General features: G+C 44.1%; 1 protein-coding gene across 2 annotated transcripts in view; it reads left to right on the top strand.

The window, feature by feature from the left end:
• RNF8 (ring finger protein 8) overlaps positions 1 to 17238 on the top strand; it is a 40088-nt gene extending 22850 nt beyond the window's left edge. Inside the window, exons 4-8 of one of the 2 annotated variants that reach the window (XM_060109862.1) lie at positions 1252 to 1314; positions 6359 to 6448; positions 8270 to 8377; positions 10583 to 10787; positions 16758 to 16861. In XM_060109862.1, the coding sequence (XP_059965845.1) occupies positions 1252 to 1314; positions 6359 to 6448; positions 8270 to 8377; positions 10583 to 10787; positions 16758 to 16774 (483 nt within the window). In that variant the 3' untranslated portion in view covers positions 16775 to 16861. Of the gene's footprint in view, positions 1 to 1251; positions 1315 to 6358; positions 6449 to 8269; positions 8378 to 10582; positions 10788 to 16757 lie in introns of both variants that reach the window. The other variant, XM_060109863.1, reaches the window with a different exon arrangement.
• Positions 17239 to 17752: the final 514 nt, after the last annotated feature.

The following is a 17752-nucleotide window of genomic DNA, read 5'->3' as shown; positions in this document are numbered from 1 at the left end:
TACTATAATGGGAGGAGGACCCTGTCTGTTATGGAATTCTCCACGTCATTCTTTTTTTTTTTTAGTTATCTATTTTATACGTATTAGCCACACAGATTTTTTTGAGCACCCACATTACCTGGCACTATACTTGAGTTTGGGTGGGTATAAAGATGCTTAATAAATGATTTTTGCCATTAAGGAATATATCTGGTTAGGAGACAAAGATGTATTATACACACAAAATAATCAGAACAGTTTCAAGTCAATATATTTAAATTAGAGAACAATTTCCAGTTGGCATATTAAATGGGTAGCTAATTCTTTCTTTTTTAATATTTATTTAATTAATTTATTTATTTTGGCTGTGTCAAGTCTTTGTTGCGGCACATGGGATCTTTTAGTTGCAGCGTGTGGGCTTCTTAGTTGTGGCATGTGAACTTCTTGGTTGCAGCATTCAGACTCTTAGTTGTGGCATGTGGACTCTTAGTTGTGGCATGCAGACTTCTTAGTTGAGGCATGCGGGCTTCTTAGTTGTGGCATGCGGGCTTCTTAGTTGCAGCGTGCGGACTTCTTAGTTGTGGCATGCATGTGGGATCTAGTTCCCCAACCAGGGATCGAGCCTGGACCCCCAGCCTTGGGAATGCGGAGTCTTACGTGGGAAGTCCTAGGTAGGTAATTCTTAAGGAGGGAAGGGCCCAGAGGTTCTTCTGGAAGGTGCTGGATGTAGGGGAGTGATGATGTAGAAGGCATCCACATTCGAGGGGGCAGATGGAGGAGATATAGCATAAGCTCAGGCAAGGCAGGAGGAGGAGCAGTTTATGGGCTAGAAGTGGTAAAGACTCAGAGTGAGAGACAGAGGGGCCAGAATTGAGGAAAGAAACATGGTGGAGCTTGTGAGTGCCAGCTCAGGGGATTGTGTTTCAGTTTAGATACTTGGTGACTCAGAAGCTCTCAGTTTACATCCTTTTGGGAATCACAGCATTAGCCAGTGAAGGGGACTTGGAGTATTAATCCAAAGTTTCTCCAGAACACCCTGAGTGGTGGCTTGAAGGTGACAGCCCTGAGGTATGCAGTATTTGAGCCATTTAATTCTGCTTAAGTCCCTTACTGCCAACAGCTTGAAGTAAAATGGGAGATTTTCCACCCACTCCCTGCCCCCTGTTGTTTCCAGATGCTCACGCTAGCAGGTCTGCTCTGCTTGTTACTGGATTTTGTCCCTTTTTCCCCCTTCCTGCAGGGTAACCTTACATTTTGTTTTTGGCTTTGCAGGGTTTGGAGAAAGAGCAAGGAGAAGAGGACCTGAAGCAACAGCTGGCCCAGGCTCTGCAGGAGGTAAATCTCTTGCCATTGTCCTGAGCTTATAGTGGGCGGCGGAGTCGGGGGGCAACCAGGCTTCTTGTGGCCACCGGCTGCCTCTGCTGCTTAGCGCACACCTCTGCGGCATCTCCAGTCTGTAGACAGAGCAGGTGGCAGCTGCTCACGCCATCAGGTTGGAGACTGGAGCCTCACAGACATGCCAGACCTCAGCATGAAAGCTTACATCTTCATTTGAGCATGAGTTGCTTTGGTGAAGATGAAATGAGCCTGTAGCAATTAGGAGGCTCTCTAGGAGAGTGGTTGCGCTTCCAGAAAGGTGAGAGCAGCAGAGGGAAATTGCGAGCTGTGACTTGGCCACCAGGGCCTGCAAGGGCCTCCATTACCTCACCATTCCTGAGCTGAAGCCATCCTGAAACCATCTGAGAATGTTCCAATTAAACATTTTAGGTTAGGTTGAGAATGTGCAGTTTAACCGTCAGCAAAACGTATCAATTTACTGAAGGGAGCAAGGCTCACAGGAATAAAATTATCCTAAAAGATTGCCTGTAATTTATTTAGTTTAACTTGACTACCTCTCTCCTCTGTTTATTTTTTTATGAGTTCTTTTGCATCTTTAAAACCTTTGTCTTCTTTATGTGTAATGATTAGTAGTTTGTTATAAGTCAGGAAGTGAGTGTTTGTATCTCCTTGAGAAAAATGAGTAATCGCATTAGAATTTGTTCAGGAGAATTTATGATTCGGTTCTTTTTTTTTTTTTTTTTTTGCGTTACGCGGGCCTCTCACTGTTGTGGCCTCTCCCGTTGCGGAGCACAGGCTCCGGACGCGCAGGCTCAGCGGCCATGGCTCACGGGCCCAGCCGCTCCGCGGCATGTGGGATCTTCCCGGACCAGGGCACGAACCCGTGTCCCCTGCGTGGGCAGGCGGACTCCTAACCACTGTGCCACCAGGGAAGCCCATATCATTCGGTTCTTTTATTGCTTACCTACCTCCCAACCTTTTTACAGTGCTAACAGTCACATATTACTTCATGCTTGGGAGGGTGCCTACCTTGGGTGCACAAACAGCCTTGGAAAGCATTAGGTGAAAAATTCAGTCTTTTTGGAATTTTATTTTCTCAGCTTGTGTATTTTCTAGGGTGGGGGGGTAAGCATGTTTCCCATTTAGAGGATTATTAAATTAATATTCAGATAATGTTTTGAAATTGACTGGAAAAGAGTAAGGTTCTGCTCTTGAAAATCCCTGAGGAATCATTAAGCACCCTGCACCCACAACACTTCACCCTCTACTGAGACAGACTGGAAAACACACTATCATTTAGCATAATGCACTTGGCCAGTCTCCATTCATTAACCTAAAATAGGATACTTTTAGATCATGGTTCTATAACAGCATGCCTGGGGGACCTACCACTCTCAAACATGGTTATTGTTCGGTCCACCTGGTGGTCCTTCTGAAGCTGTTCTTTTTCATTTTCCAGGCCTATAATTATAATAACTTTCATTTACATAGAGCTTTAAAAACTTACTGAGTGCTCTCATATATATTATTTTTTTTCTTATTAACCCCAATGTAGGGGGGCACCTATTTTCCCATTTTATAAATGAGAAAATTAAAGCACATGCATCTAATTAGTGGTCAAGATGAATACTCAGGACTTCTGACATAACTGCTTTTTTTCTGCAGACCACACATTTTATTGTTTTTTTATTAGTTTATTTTTGGCTGCATTGGGTCTTTGTTGCTGTGCGCGGGCTTTCTCTAGTTTCGGTAAGCGGGGGCTACTCTTAATGCGGTGCGCGGGCTTCTCATTGCGGTGGCTTCTCTTGTGGAGCACGGGCTCTAGGCGCGTGGGCTTCAGTAGTTGTGGCACGCAGGCTCAGTAGTTGTGGCAGGCAGGCTCAGTAGTTGTGGCGCACAGGCTTAGTTGCTCCGCAGCATGTGCGATCTTCCCAGACCAGGGCTCAAACCTGTGTTCCCTTCATTGGCAGGTGGATTCTTAACCACTGCGCCACCAGGGAAGCCCCCAGACCACACATTTTAAAATGTGTTTCTTGAGTAATATCTTTTCAGAAATACCACCTTCGGCGCCTGCCAAGAGGAAGGCGGGGGCGAGCTGGGCTCCAAAAATGTTGCCGTGGCGGTGGTGGAGATGTATAGGAGTTATCACAGGCAAATGTAGGTTGGGGCCCTTCAAGTCCTAGTGGGTCGGAGGGCAGTGGCCCTTGGTAAATTGTTTTTTGAGGAAGGGAAGACAAGTCCGTTTCCTCAAACAGGACCTGAACAGCCTCTTCAGGTCTGCAGCCAGGGACACCAGCTCAGAGACGAGGAGACTCTACCCAGCCCAGAAAGATCTAGCTCACCCGGGTTAGAAACCTAGTCTTTCATTAGTTCAAGAAGTTAGTGAGCAGCTCACTTTACCAGACGTTGGTAGAGGGTGAGGACAGTCAAAGACAATTAAATTAGGTGTTTCCTGGCTTTAAGTTCAGCCACTATCATGGGGATTTACTATTTCCCCCTACTGTACGAGGAGATAATTTTAAAAAAAGGAAGAAGAAAGAAAGTGGCAGAAACTTGGGGAGTCAGACTTGAGTTGAAAATCCTGTTGCTTACACTTGCCTTTTTCTGTGTCTGTTTATCTGTAAAATGAAGGTACCAACAAATGGTAAACTGTGTGCAGCGGTTACTTTTGGCCAGGCACTGTGCTAAATGCTCTTTGTATAGTCTTTTCAAATCCTTAACAACAGCCCTGTGAGGCAACTGCTGTTGTTTTCCCCATTTTACTGGTGATGAAATAATAATTGCATCGAACTAACTGAGTTTTTGTGAGAATTATACAATGTATGTAAGCCACTTTGCACAATGCCTGGCACATTAAATATTTTTGTTATGATTGTGTCTCCTAAAAGAAGCCAGAAATAGGTTCTAGCCTAGAAAGGCTGCTGAGTTATAGACAGTGTAATAATTTGTTACCTTCTATGTAGGTGCGCAGAAAATGGTTAAATTCTTATTCAGAAGTATTTCCTTATAAGCAAACAATGAGCATAAAAGGACTCCTGTGCAAAAGAAAATGTTTCTTCTAGTTTTAACTCTTCTAGCCAACATTTTAAACACAGCTATAAGAGGGTAAAAAAGCACAAACAGTTTTAGAAACTACCCATACTTATGTAGCACTTTGCATTTTACAACGCACTCTTCACAAATGTCATTTTGATGTTTGCATCTTATAAGTAACTATACTTTAACCGCAAGTAGTTAAGAGACTTGGCCAAGTGACTAGACTTTGTAAGTTACTGGGACTCTTAAGTCCATTTCTGTTTTCAGAATGTCCGTTATATAGTGTGATTCTGGACATGTAGAAGGTGAATTGGAGTCAGCTGAGTTATCAGCAAAGCACACTTTCAGCTGCAAAGTGTAAATTAGCTAACTGACTTGGGAGATTATTTTTCTTTCTTTTTTTTTTTTTTATATGTTGGTTCATTGGTTTGTTTATTTATTTATTTTTGGCTGTGTTGGGTCTTCGTTTCTGTGCGAGGGCTTTCTCTAGTTGCGGCAAGCAGGGGCCACTCTTCATCGCGGTGCGCGGGCCTCTCACTGTCGTGGCCTCTCTTGTTGTGGAGCACAGGCTCCAGACGCGCAGGCTCAGTAGTTGTGGCTCACGGGCCTAGTTGCTCCGTGACATGTGGAATCTTCCCAGACCAGGGCTTGAACCTGTGTCCCCTGCATCGGCTGGCGGATTCTCAACCACTGTGCCACCAGGGAAGCCCTATTTTTCTTATGTATATGAAATGTGGAGGTAGGCAGTTTCTGCTATTGGTTCAGCTACCAAGAGTTGCTTTACCATTTTCTCTCTTTCTCCATGTGTATATTTCTTTATGAATTATTTAAAAGTAATTGCATGTATTATGTCCCTTTACCCCGAAGTACTTCAGTATTTAACAGTAATTGCATGTTTTACGTCTCTTTACCCTAAAATACTTCAGTATTTGTTTCCTCAAAACAAGGGCATTCTCTTACATCATCCTAGCACGGTTATTAAATTCAGCAGATTTAACATAGATACAATATTATTATTTATTTATTTTGGCCATGCCACATGGCTTGTGGGATCTGGGATCTTAGTTCCCCCACCAGGGATCAAACCAGTGCCCCCTGCAGTGGAAGCACAGAACCCTAAGAACTGGACCGCCAGGGAATTCCCAACCCATGGACTTTTAAGTCAGCAGGTCTTCCTCAGTTTAGTTATGGGCAGAAAGAGTCCACCATTTGAAAATATAGTTCTCATTAAAACAGAAAAAAAAGAAAAAACCAAATAAAAGAATTAAAATAATACAAGAAAGATCACCTTCTTTAAAAAAGGATTTGAAATGAGATTTAAAATATACTTAAGTATGAGGGAGCTCAGAAATTATGTTTCATAGAAATGGAACCTCTTGACATTTGATGTAGGCAGTTAGTCACAGTGAATGAGCTGTTAGCTCTTGGGCATGCCAGCTTCCAGAAGACACAGCCAGGGTTCAGGCAGCATTGCCTATGAGCATGTAGTATGTGATTTATAGAATAAATAGGTTAAAGATCTTTTTCATTTCAAAGAAAATGATTATCTAGTTTTCCTGAATCCATATTTCCCTGATTATTTCTTAAAAGCTGCTCCCAGTGCTGGGTAACCTTAGAGTTACTTACTAGTTCTTGAGCATTTGTTCCCAGGATCACTTGTGTGGCTTTGTAAAAAATGTGCATCCCTGGGCCCCAAGCCAAACCCACAGAATCAGACTCTCTGGAAGGCAGTGTAAATTCTTCAGTTGATTTGGATGGCCACAGAAGTTGGGTTATTTCCAGAGGGATTAATAGATTTGATGGCGTCCCTCCCTATCTGCCCCTTTCCCTGAAAAAAGCAGCATGTAAGTGGGATGTCCTGATGGAACAAAAACATTATTTTGAAATTGCCAATCCATTGGTCTCTTGAACCAAAGCTGCTGACAGAGGGAGAGACAGGCATGGTGGCTGAAAGGAACAATGCAGTGTAACGCATCTTGAGTATGTATCTGCTATGTTTCTGCAGCATCAGGCTCTGATGGAAGAGCTAAATCGCAGCAAGAAGGACTTTGAAGCAATCATTCAAGCCAAGAACAAAGAATTGGAGCAGACCAAGGTACTGGAAAGAAGGTGAAGGTTTAGAATTTGGTAGGCACATGCAACTCAGCATTTTCCACAGTGCAAAGGTTGGTATGGTGAATGAAGGGAGAGGTTATGGCCGTTTCCTTCCTCAAGGGAAATAATCTGTAAAATTAGTTAGGGCTGTAGAAGGTTCTGCCTGTAAGACAACATCTATTTCCTTCCTTTATCCAGAAGCAAAATGCTGGGAATAAGACACATCCTGGAGTCTAGTCCATTGTCTGTGGTAAATGCTCCTTCAGAGTGTCTCACTCATATAGGCTAAGGGGTGGTGTAGTCAAAATAAAAAATAGTTCATCTAGATGCATTTGTGTAGTTATTTCCCATATCAAATCAGTGGAACTCTTAAATTAGGGCTTGTAAACTCAAGTGCCCACTGGGGTCAGACCGATAATAGAAGTGAGTAAAGTGGCCTGGGTGTAAGAACATAGTGAGGATCTGTGAGGCAGAGGTGCACCCTCACCCCCACCCCAAGACGCAGCTCTTCTCTGATGCAGCCAGTCATTGCCATGCAGATATGCAAGCCCAGTGTTGTCCGATCTGAGTTTTCCACGGAAGATGGAAATCCAAATGTTTATGTAAAGTATCCCAGTTTTCAAGTATTGGCAATAGTTCAGTGTTTTGATACCATGAATGCCAGACTAAATAAGTCTTCAGGCTGGATCCAGTCCACAGGTCACCAGTTTGCATCCTTTGACCTGAAACTTATGCCTGAGTCTGACTGCATCTCTCAGCCCACCCCTCCTCATGTACAGATCTGGAGCAAAATACAGAAAAGGAGGAGTCTCTCTTTTTAGTTTGTTTGATATCCTTATCCTCTGTTTAAATCACATAGTTCCTTCTTCCCCAGCCTCCAGGAAACCACCACATCTTTTTAAATCCAGTAATTCAAAAGTTTTCAGGGAACTTGACTCTAGTTATAACTGGGTCCAGTCCCTCTTCACTGCCCTAAGCAGTCTGACAGTCTTTGCTTTGATTAGAAGAGAACGTAAAACATGAGAAATAAATGAGCCACTCAAATATACCCTAAATGGCTTTTCCTCTCCCCCTAAGGGGCTCCTGATCCCTTCTGTTTTGGAGATGAGGTAACTTAATAAATGTTGGCTTCAAGAGAGCACACCTAGATCCTCCTTAAAAAGTGTGTCTACAAGCAGTCTGACCTCTTGGGGAAAACACAGGGAAATTGCACTGCAGGAGTGGGAAGTGACAAGCATCATAGAGTGTGGGGCCTGAAGGTACTTCAAGAGGCCATCTCTCCAGCCTCCTGCCTCTAGGGAACATAGGTATTATCCTTATTTTATAGGAGAGGCAGCTGCAAAGAACATAAGGGACCTTACATACTAATTCAAGCTTCCTACCTTTATGGACTGTTCCTCATTTCTTTCTTATCCAGTGAGTTCTTGGTTGCTTGGGATGATTTTGTATCACCTCAACTGCAGTTTGCTATAGGATACTTAATGCCTCATTCTGGTCTTGGGTGGTTGGTGGAGTGGGTATGCTACCTTCAGTTTTTCTCATTTGGTTAATTTTTGGGAAGAAGACAGAACCCGCAATGCGAATACATACTAAAAAAGTCGAGAGAGGGAAGAAAAGGAAGATAGTGTCCTATATTAGAAAGCAGTTCTGAGAAACAGTAACCCTTGCGGAAAGAGTTTTATTTTCATGTTGCTGTGCCAGGGTGAATTTTTAATTTAGATTCCTTCTTAATCCTATTGCAGACTATTAACCCTGCTTCCTGTCCTGTTTTGCATTCTCGTTGGTTCTCCCGAATGACAGGTGGGGTTGTATGTTTTTGCAGGAAGAGAAGGAGAAGGTGCAAGCACAGAAGGAGGAAGTTCTTAGCCATGTGAATGACGTGCTAGAGAATGAGCTCCAGTGTATTATTTGTTCAGAATACTTCATTGAGGTAATTATGAATGGTGGCTCATGCCTTCTCACTCTCCCAACCCTGAATGGAGCCTCGGCTACACAGACTGCCTCTGCTGTAGGGAAACATTCTAAAGAATGTTTTTCCTCCAGGAACTTACTGTAGCTATTTGACCTCAAAGTGACTGCTAGAGATAGTCACTTCTCATTTGTTTTTGTAGTCTTCTTTACCTCCACTGTCTTTTTTCTTATTTCATTTGTTCTTGAGTATCTGTTTGGCAGAATCAATGTTTTGGGCTGTAATAAAGCCTTTATCTCTTTGGTATTGGGGAGAAAACACTTTGGTTTCAAAGAACCACCTGAGAGCTGCCCCACCCTCCCACAGGTCAGAATGTCCTGTGCTTTCTACTTTTCTGACAACTATGTCCTGTTGGATTTTGTGCCTAGTGTTGAACTCCTACAGGTTTTTTACCTCCCGGGAACCACTTGATTCTGGCACAATCCAGAATTAGATGGCATTAGAAATTTGAAGCATCAGAATAAAGCTGCTCAATAAAACTATTCTTTCTTTGCTCTGAATGGGCACAGTGCTGAGAGTAGGTGTGCAGTGCAGCCTTTGAACAGGGGGGTAAATGCCATTGATGTATGGTTGCTGGGAATTCAGTGGCCAAGTGGAACATATTTCAGGAACTCTGAGGCTCCTTATGAAAATGAAACATCTCTCCTAGGTTACCATCTGTTATCCTGTCTTTTTTTTTTTTTTCCACACCACGTGGCTTGTGAGATCTTATTTCCCTAACCAGGGATTGAACCTGTGCCCTCAGCAGTGAAAGCACAGAGTTCTAACCACTGGACCACCAGGGAATTCCCTGTTATCCTGTCTTGTTTTTGCACAGGCTCTCCTTTTTTTTGTCTTTTTATGGCCATGCTGTGTAGCATGTGGGATCTTAGTTCCCCAGCTAGGGATGGAACCCACACCCCCTGCATTGGAAGCATGGAGTCTTAACCACTGGACCGCCAAGGAAGTCCTGCACAGTCCTCTTTTATTTTCACACATTCTACTATCTGTGTCCAGTTCATCTTACACTACAGGTGTTAAACTCAATTTGTTAAATGACAGTGCTTTTCAGAATCCTTTAAAAAGAAAATGCATACACACACTGCTTCCTTTTTTCTGCTGGACTTTAGGGAGATTTGGGTCTATTAGCCTCCTGAAAAATCTCTCCTGGGTAGACCTGTTTCTTTTGCTCTGGATCTACTTTGACTTCGGGTCATAATTTCCCCCATAGTTTCTAGTCATTTGATTCCCTACTTTGGAGAAACTCAGTTCGTGCTCTTTTGACGTGGCTTACGGACCCTAATAGAAGAAGACAAGGAAAGGGTGGTTGGAATGGGTGATGAGTTAGCCAACCCAGAGCATCTGCACGACATGTAAGAGACAAATAACTTGACTTTGTTTGGTTTACAGCATGTGCCTGACCTTTTCTGCGGGTCACCTCTTAAAATCAGTGTTGGGAAGAGGTTTCATTTTAATCAGACAGGTTTTTAGTCCCGTTTATGAGAATTTATCTCATTCGTTACTAAGAAAGTCTCCTAGTTGGCTTTCTGGTCTCAACTTGGCATTTGAAGAATACATGATTTCTGTGTTATTTTCCACTGCTATCCTAAAAACAGGAAGGAAGACTTTTGAGCCTCACAAAGTTGTATCTTAGGAGATGTACATAGACAAGAGTAATGAGGAGAATGGTTTATGTTTTGGGGAGTGAAAAGTGTCCTGGCAGAAAGCTGACCATTGGAATTACTCATAGGAGCCCCTCACATACAGACTTCCTTCTGCTTTCTCTCGTCTCACAGGCTTACTTACTTAAGGCACTATCAGTTGAACCCATTACATTTTTTTCCCAGCCAAAGTTCTCTTTTACATATACTTTTTTAGCTGCTTTTGAGTAAAGATGATGTCTCCTACCATTCTGTATACTGAGTATTCACTCTGTGTTCCCCTTCATATATTAAAATTGAGGTGCTAATTCACCATTAGGACATACATTTGTTTTCATGAGAGAATTAGTGATGTATTTATACCAAACATTCACACGCTTACTAGTCCTACTTGCGTCCAGTGACATTTGTTTGCAGGGTAGCTAACCCATGTTGGCAGTGTGATCTGAGTTGGTTCTGAGATCGCAACCGCCCTGGGGAAGTAAGCATCACAGTTCTGATCTGTGTGTTCACATTCCCATTATAGGCTGTCACCTTGAACTGTGCCCATAGTTTCTGCTCCTACTGTATCAGTGAGTGGATGAAGCGGAAGATAGAATGCCCCATTTGTCGAAAGGACATCAAGTCGAAAACCCACTCCCTGGTTCTAGACAATTGCATTAATAAGATGGTAGATAATCTGAGCTCGGAAGTGAAAGAACGACGAATTGTCCTCATCAGGGAACGAAAAGGTGAGTGGGTGTGAACAAGAGGTAAGTCCCCTCAACAAAGGACTTACAAACATAGGCAGAGTTTTTTGGATCGGGAAGAGTAAGATAAATGATTCTTGAGCTAAGGAAGAGGTGGAAGAAATTGGGAAAAGTAAAGGGAGTTAAAGATAATGAACATGTAAGAAAGACTTGAGGTAGAATTAACTGTTATTTGACCAGCAGGGAATGGGGAGGCTTAGGTGTATGTGTCTTGGTTTGGGGGATAAAAAAGGATGTGATTAGAAAAACACATGGGGCCTCCCTGGTGGCGCAGTGGTTAAGAGTCCGCCTGCCGATGCAGGGGATACGGGTTCGTGCCCCGGTCTGGGAGGATCCCATATGCCGCGGAGCGGCTGGGCCCGTGAGCCATGGCCGCTGGGCCTGCGCATCCGGAGCCTGTGCTCCGCAACGGGAGAGGCCACAACAGTGAGAGGCCCACATACCGCAAAAAGAAAAAAAAAAAAAAAAAAAAAATAAAATAAAAAAATAAAAAAAAAAAAAAGAAAAACACATGGTCACACAGCTTGCTGTGCTGGTCACTAGATGGTGCTGTTGTTCAAGACAGTTTAGTTGCTGTCCGGGTGTTACAGAAATCTTGGGTTGGGTATACAATAAATTATAAATAGGATGTGGTACAAACAGGTTTCCCAGCCAGAGAGAGTTTAAATAAAGAGATTAGGGAAGGGGTGGGTGAGTTTCCTCAAGGAACCATACTTCCATAGTGAATATCTGCTAATTTAAACAAGTGATCTCATCATACTTGGGGCCTGCTGTGTTGAAGGTTGCAGAGCCACTCTGCTTGAGACTTGAATGTCCTGGTGGCAAAAGAATGTGTCCTGGGGCAAAGTACAAGGAAGCCAATGGATCCGAAGGATTGGTTATTGGGCAGAGATGAGAGTAAAGAGGAGCAGAGTGGATCTGATTACCATGTTCAGTCCCTTTAGAAATCTAGTACAGTACGACCCTCTGGGAAAGCTCAGAGCCAGAGTGCTGTGAGGTCAATGGGTTGCACATAAAGGCCAATCAGAGGAGAAGAACCAAAAGCTCACTGGCCTTCCAGGTGCTTTCCACCACCTGGCCATCGGGAACTCATGTTCATGTGTGTCTTTGGATGTTCCCTTCTCTAAGTCCAGAGAAGCTGAAGGCTTAGAAGCCACACTGCTAAGAACAGGATCTTCTGTCTATCACTCTCTTTCTCCTAGCCCTTCAACAGATGTCAGCCTCTTTTGAGTAGGGCCAGAAATCTGATGCTGATTTGCAAGCAGCTATGGTATGGAATTGGCCCTCTGTTGGTCAGCCATTGCGAGGGCAGCAAGCCTGTCACAGGCCAGGTGTTGAGCCTGTTATGCCCAAGGAAGACATTCTGAGGGTGGGGCAGTTCTTTGAAACCAGAGTGTTTTCTACTTTTCTGACAACTATGTACTATTGGACTTTGTGCCCAATTTTGAGTCCCCATAGGTTTTTTTACCTCCCAGGAGCCACTTGAATCTGGCAGAATTCATTGCTCGTCCTGTCCACCTCCCGTCACTCCATAAGCATTTATAAGAACACTATACTCTGCACTGGGATAAAGAGATAAACAGGGTATTGTCTCAGCTCTCATAGTCTGCGGAGGAGACAGAAAAGCAAGTAGGTAATGTGACAAGTTCCATAATAGGGTGCTGGAAAATTGCAGAGGAGAGGACAGTCAATTCGGCCTGGACAGGTGGAGGTATGGGAGCAAGCTTCACAGAAGAAGTGCCATTTGAACTGAGTCCTAAAGGTTCCCTAGGTATGTAGCTTTCCAAGCAGAGGAATTAGCATAAGCACAGAGGCGTGAGAAGCAGTGACCTGTTCCTGCAGTGCCCCCCTTGGTGGCCCAAACAAGACATGTCTACACAGTGCCAGAGGAGCATGAGGACAGCCAAGGCTTAGGAAGTGTCTACTGAGGTGTTGTGAATGCCTTCTGTTTTCTTCTCTCTTCCCTTTCTGAGAGGAACACTGACCTGGGAACCCAGATTTGACCAAGGTCAGCCTTTGAGCTTAAGTTTGCTGGGTCTCTGTGTGGGTGGGGACACCATGTACTTTCTCTTTGTTTTTTGGGGGTTATTCCTGTTTTTATTTTTTTCTTTGAAGTATAATTGATTTACAGTGTTGTATTAGTTTTAGATGTACTACATAGTGACTTGGTATTTTTATGCATTATAGAATGATCACCATAATAAGTCTAGTTACCATCTGTCACCATACAAAGTGATTACAATATTACTGACTGTATTCCCTATGCTGTACATTACATCCCCATGACTTAATTTAGTTTGTAAGTGGAAGTTTGTAAGTGGAAGTTAAATCACTTCCCGTTTCACGCATTCCCCCATCCCTCCCCCTTCTGGCAACCACCATATTCTTCTTTGTATTTATGAGTCTATTTCTGTTTTGTTATGTTTGCTCATTTGTTTTGTTTTTTAGATTCCAGATTTAAGTGAAATCATATGATATTTGTCTTTGTCTGACTTATTTCACTTAGCATAATACACTCTAGGTCCATCCATATTGTTGCAAATGGGAAGGTCTCATTCTTTTTTATGGCTGAGAAATATTCCCTTGTATATATATATACCACATTTTCTTTATTCATTCATCTATCGATGGGCACCTAAGTTGCTTCCATATCTTAGCTATTGCCAAAAACGCTGCAGTGAACATTGGGCATGGATTTATCTTTTTGAGTTAATGTTTTCATTTTCTTTGGTTAAATACCCAGAAGTGGAATTGTTGGGTTGGGTTGTGTGGTAGCTCTATTTTTAATTTTCTGAGGAACCTCCATACTGTTCTCCATAGTGGTTGTACCAGTTTACATTCTCACCAACAGTGCAGGAGGGTTCCCTTTTCTCCACACACCCATTTGTACTTTCTTCACCCAGCCCCCGTCCAGGTTTCTTCTCAAAAGTCCGAGCATGGTAGATGCATGCAGCCACTGGAAAAGGAAAGAAGGGCCCTGTGTCCTAAATTCATCTCTGAGTCTCCTCACACAGAGTTAATACCGCAGAGTAGATAATATCAGACCCCTCTTTTCTCTGCAGAGGCTAAATCTGGTGCCTTGCTGCCTTTTTAGTAACACCAGGAGCCAACACAGTAAACTGAATCGGCCTCCCTGTCCCACTCACTGGCTGAGAGCAGTTCTGGCACCAGTCTCGGTTTCTGCAGTTATCGCAACGAGTGCAGCTTTGAGGTTTTCTCTAGAGACAGACAGAAGGTTCTGAGGCCCGATTTAGGAAAATGTGCCAGAGCCATCAGCAGCTTCATTGGGCTGCAGTGTGGAGTTCAGAGAAAATTCTCAGTTCAAATACCAACCTTCTTTGCCAATTGAAAGCTGGTTTAATCCCCAGTGCATGGGAATTTTTAAAGAACCAAATGTAGGATCTGGGAACTAGAATTGGCAAGCCTGTAATTGTCTGAGTTCTGACACTGGCAGGGCCATTTTCCTGCTGGGCAGCGGTTGCTCTGATCCCGAGTTCAGAGAGAAGGACCTGCCCGTCTGTGGCAGCACGGGCCTCTGATTCCACCGAGAGCAGCCCCACTCCAGGCCTCCTCGGCTGGTTGTTGTCTTCAAGGCCCATATCCGCACGGAAGGAGTAATGCCTCATGACTGATTAGCCATAGATCCTTTGTAAAGTCTGGGAGGCCAGATTATCCAGAGGAGAGGAGGAGGAGGAGAGTGTTAGGATGCCAGATCCTGTGTTTGGAGAAAGGGTGCCCTGGAGCTGGGGCAGATAACGAATGTTGAGTAAGTGCTTGTCGCATGAGTAATTGTGGCTTGCTGGGATATTGACGTGAGATTTTCCTGAAGAGAAGACATTTTGTGACATCCGCTATGGAGGCTCTCCCTCTGCAGCTGGGGAGGTGCTGGAGCAGAGTCTTCTGTCAACTGCTCCCCCAGTCCCATTTGTTCTGTTCTCATTAAGTGTTGGTTGGTTGACAAGAGTGTTAACATTCTCACTTTAAGCTTTCCCTAACAGTTTCTTTGGGTTGTGCTCAGAAAAGAAAAAAGCAAATTATCTAGAAATAAAATCTTGTTGGTCCTTTAGAACAGTGATTTTCAGTACAGGGGCTTTTTCAAACTGTACTTCCCAGCTCCCTTGATACTATAATATTGAGCCGAGGCTACTGGTGGGAGTATGCCTTGGCCTTCAGGGGTGCTGAGGCGGGGAGAAGGGTTTATGAACCATAGTTTTCCTGAATCTGAGACAGAGGTCCCTCCAGAGGTTGGTGGTCTCTGGGAAGATTGGCCCAGGTAAGATCACACGGCCTGTGGCTCTTGCCAGCTTCCTGTGGGCTAGGAGGAGCGTGATCCAGACACAGGACAGGAGAAACTCACAGCCTCTGAAGAGGGTATCTGCTTGCCCACCTGGAAGGCTTTCCCTGGTGTTAACCCATCATCACTTGTTGAAAGACAGAACCTTGTAAAGGACTATGTGGGGAATGGCAGCAGTAACAGTGTCTGCCAGCTTGACCTCGTCCATAGAGGATCCTTGTTAGCAAGTACTTTTTTTTTTTTTTTTTTTTTTTTCTTTTTGCGGTATGTGGGCCTCTCACTGTTGTGGCCTCTCCTGTTGCGGAGCACAGGCTCCGGATGCGCATGCCCAGCGGCCACGGCTCACGGGCCCAGCCGCTCTGCGGCATATGGGATCCTCCCAGACCGGGGCACGAACCCGTATCCCCTGCATCGGCAGGCGGACTCTTAACCGCTGCGCCACCAGGGAGGCCCCAGCAAGTACTTTTTATCTACCCAGTATTGCCCCAAGAATCCAGGGGGTCATGTGCATGAAGTCAGCATGCCTGCCTGGCATAGGACAGTGTTTAAGAGAAAGTGGCACTCAGCAAGATTGGCATGGGTCGGGGTGTCCACCTGCATGCACTCAAATAGTTTATAACACTGGATTCTTTAAAAATTTTGACTTAAAAATTCATGCTTTGCAAAATTATCATGGGATCAAAAATTAGACTTATTAATAGAAGCTTTTTTTCTTATTCCTCCATCACCACCTTCCATTTTTGCCCCACCCTTTTTCCTTCCCTTCTCTTCTTTTGTCACTTACTGTCCTTCCTTGCCTTATCCCTTGATGTGTCTCCCCCAAAACTCTTATTGTTCCCTTGTATATAAATTTAATAACACTTTCAATCTGCCTACCAAAGCATTTGAGACCTTAACCTCAAGGAAGGTCTTGAGATTGCCCTTTGTGTAAGCCAAGATCCCTGCTTCTCTGGGATCAAGGAAGCACAGCTATTGGAAAACACTAGCGGCCAGTGAATAGCCCCGTGCACCACCCCCCTCTGGACAGAGGAAAAACTTGCACCTCTCCCTGCCTGTTGCTGTGTATGTAATTCCTTCCTTCCTCCAACAGATATTAATTGAAGGCCAGCTTTGTGCCAGACACTCTTCTAGGTATGAAGAATAGAAAGAGAAGTGAAAATCTAATAAGTTAGATGCGATTTGTGCTATGGAGAAAAAATAAGCAAGAAAGCGGTCGGGAGTGATGAGGAGAGCGTTGGCAGTTTTTGATAGAGTAGTTAAGGTAGTCACTGAAGAAGGTGGTATTTGAGTAAAGCTCAGTAGGCAGTGGCCATGCTGCCATCTGGGGAAAGGGTGTCCTAGGCAGAGGGGATAGGAGGAACAGCAAGGAGGTGGTGTGGCTGGAGTGGAGTGAACGATGGGAAGGGGAATAGAAAGTGAGGTCAGGAGGTTGGGCAGGGGGCAAATTGTATAGGGGTTTATAGACCTTTGGAAGGACTTCGACTTTTACTCTGGCGAAGCGAGGAGTGGGCTTTGAGCAGAGTGATATGATCTGCCATCTATTTTCTTGGCTCACCATGGCTGCTGTGTGGGGAAAAGACTGAGGGTGGCAGTAGGGAGGCCAGGGGAGGGAAATGCAGGCTCCTCCTTTACTTCTCTCTTTTTTTTTCTCTCCAAAGCAAAGAGACTGTTCTGAAGACCGTACTCCAAGGGCATTTGAAAGACTGCCAGACAGTGGGAACTTGGGATGGTCTGGAGGATTCTCTATGGACAGGTCAGGGGCCGCTCTGAGACAGAGCATGGGACAGAGTCACGTGGGACAGAGACTGAGTTAGGAAGTCCTCCGCCACGACCCTCCATGTTGGCCATCCCTGCTGCCGCCATTGTCTGAAGCACCGACTGCTTCAGAGTACTTAAGAGACTCTGCTTCGCTACACTGAACAGGTTATGTATCTCTGTTGTGCTTTTTAAGTTTGTCGTTGTTATTGTTTTGGTACCTCAGAAGCACCTCTGTTGATACACGTTTTGGGCAGGTTGGGTGTATCCCTATGGCTGCCCCTGAAGGCGAAGGCAGCCTCTCTTTGAGAGGATGGCATACCTCTTTTTTGTGAAAACAATGTCATTTCCTGGAAATAAAATATAAAACCTATCAGTTGCTCAGCTGGGCTTTGGTATATTTATCTTCCTTCCCTTCCAGCTCCCAGACAGTCTCACAAGTAAACACTGGCAGCTCATAAATTGCAACTAAGAAAGTGACTGTATCCGATGATAGACTCAAGTGCATGTCAGCCTAAGAAGCCAAGGCCAAGATCGTGGCCATAGCAGATGGGCTCTGTTAAGCCCCCAACTGGTATGTCTCCTTTTCATTCCAGAGATGAGTCACTGCTACCTGGTTTTGGGATGGAGTGAATTCCCTTCTTTCAGCTGGTGTTCTGAAGTTGTTTCCAAATCTATTTTACCCAATTTCAGCAAACATGGGCAGTGATTTTATGAGAACTTGATATGCTTTTTTAAAAAAATTAAAAGTCATTTCTCTTTTGCTGCTTTCCCATTTTAAACAAAGAAAACTAGTTTGATGTTTGGGAAATAGGAGCTTAGGAAAATCTGTGGTATCCTTGGTTACCAGTGATGAGAATGAAGGAAAACACAGGAAGTTGAAGAGTAGTTATTTAAA

The sequence above is a fragment of the Mesoplodon densirostris genome, chromosome 10 (genome assembly GCF_025265405.1).
Source record: "Mesoplodon densirostris isolate mMesDen1 chromosome 10, mMesDen1 primary haplotype, whole genome shotgun sequence".
NCBI lineage: Eukaryota > Metazoa > Chordata > Mammalia > Artiodactyla > Ziphiidae > Mesoplodon > Mesoplodon densirostris.
Note: the sequence above shows the minus strand (reverse complement) of the source record. Positions and strands in the feature narration are given on the sequence as shown.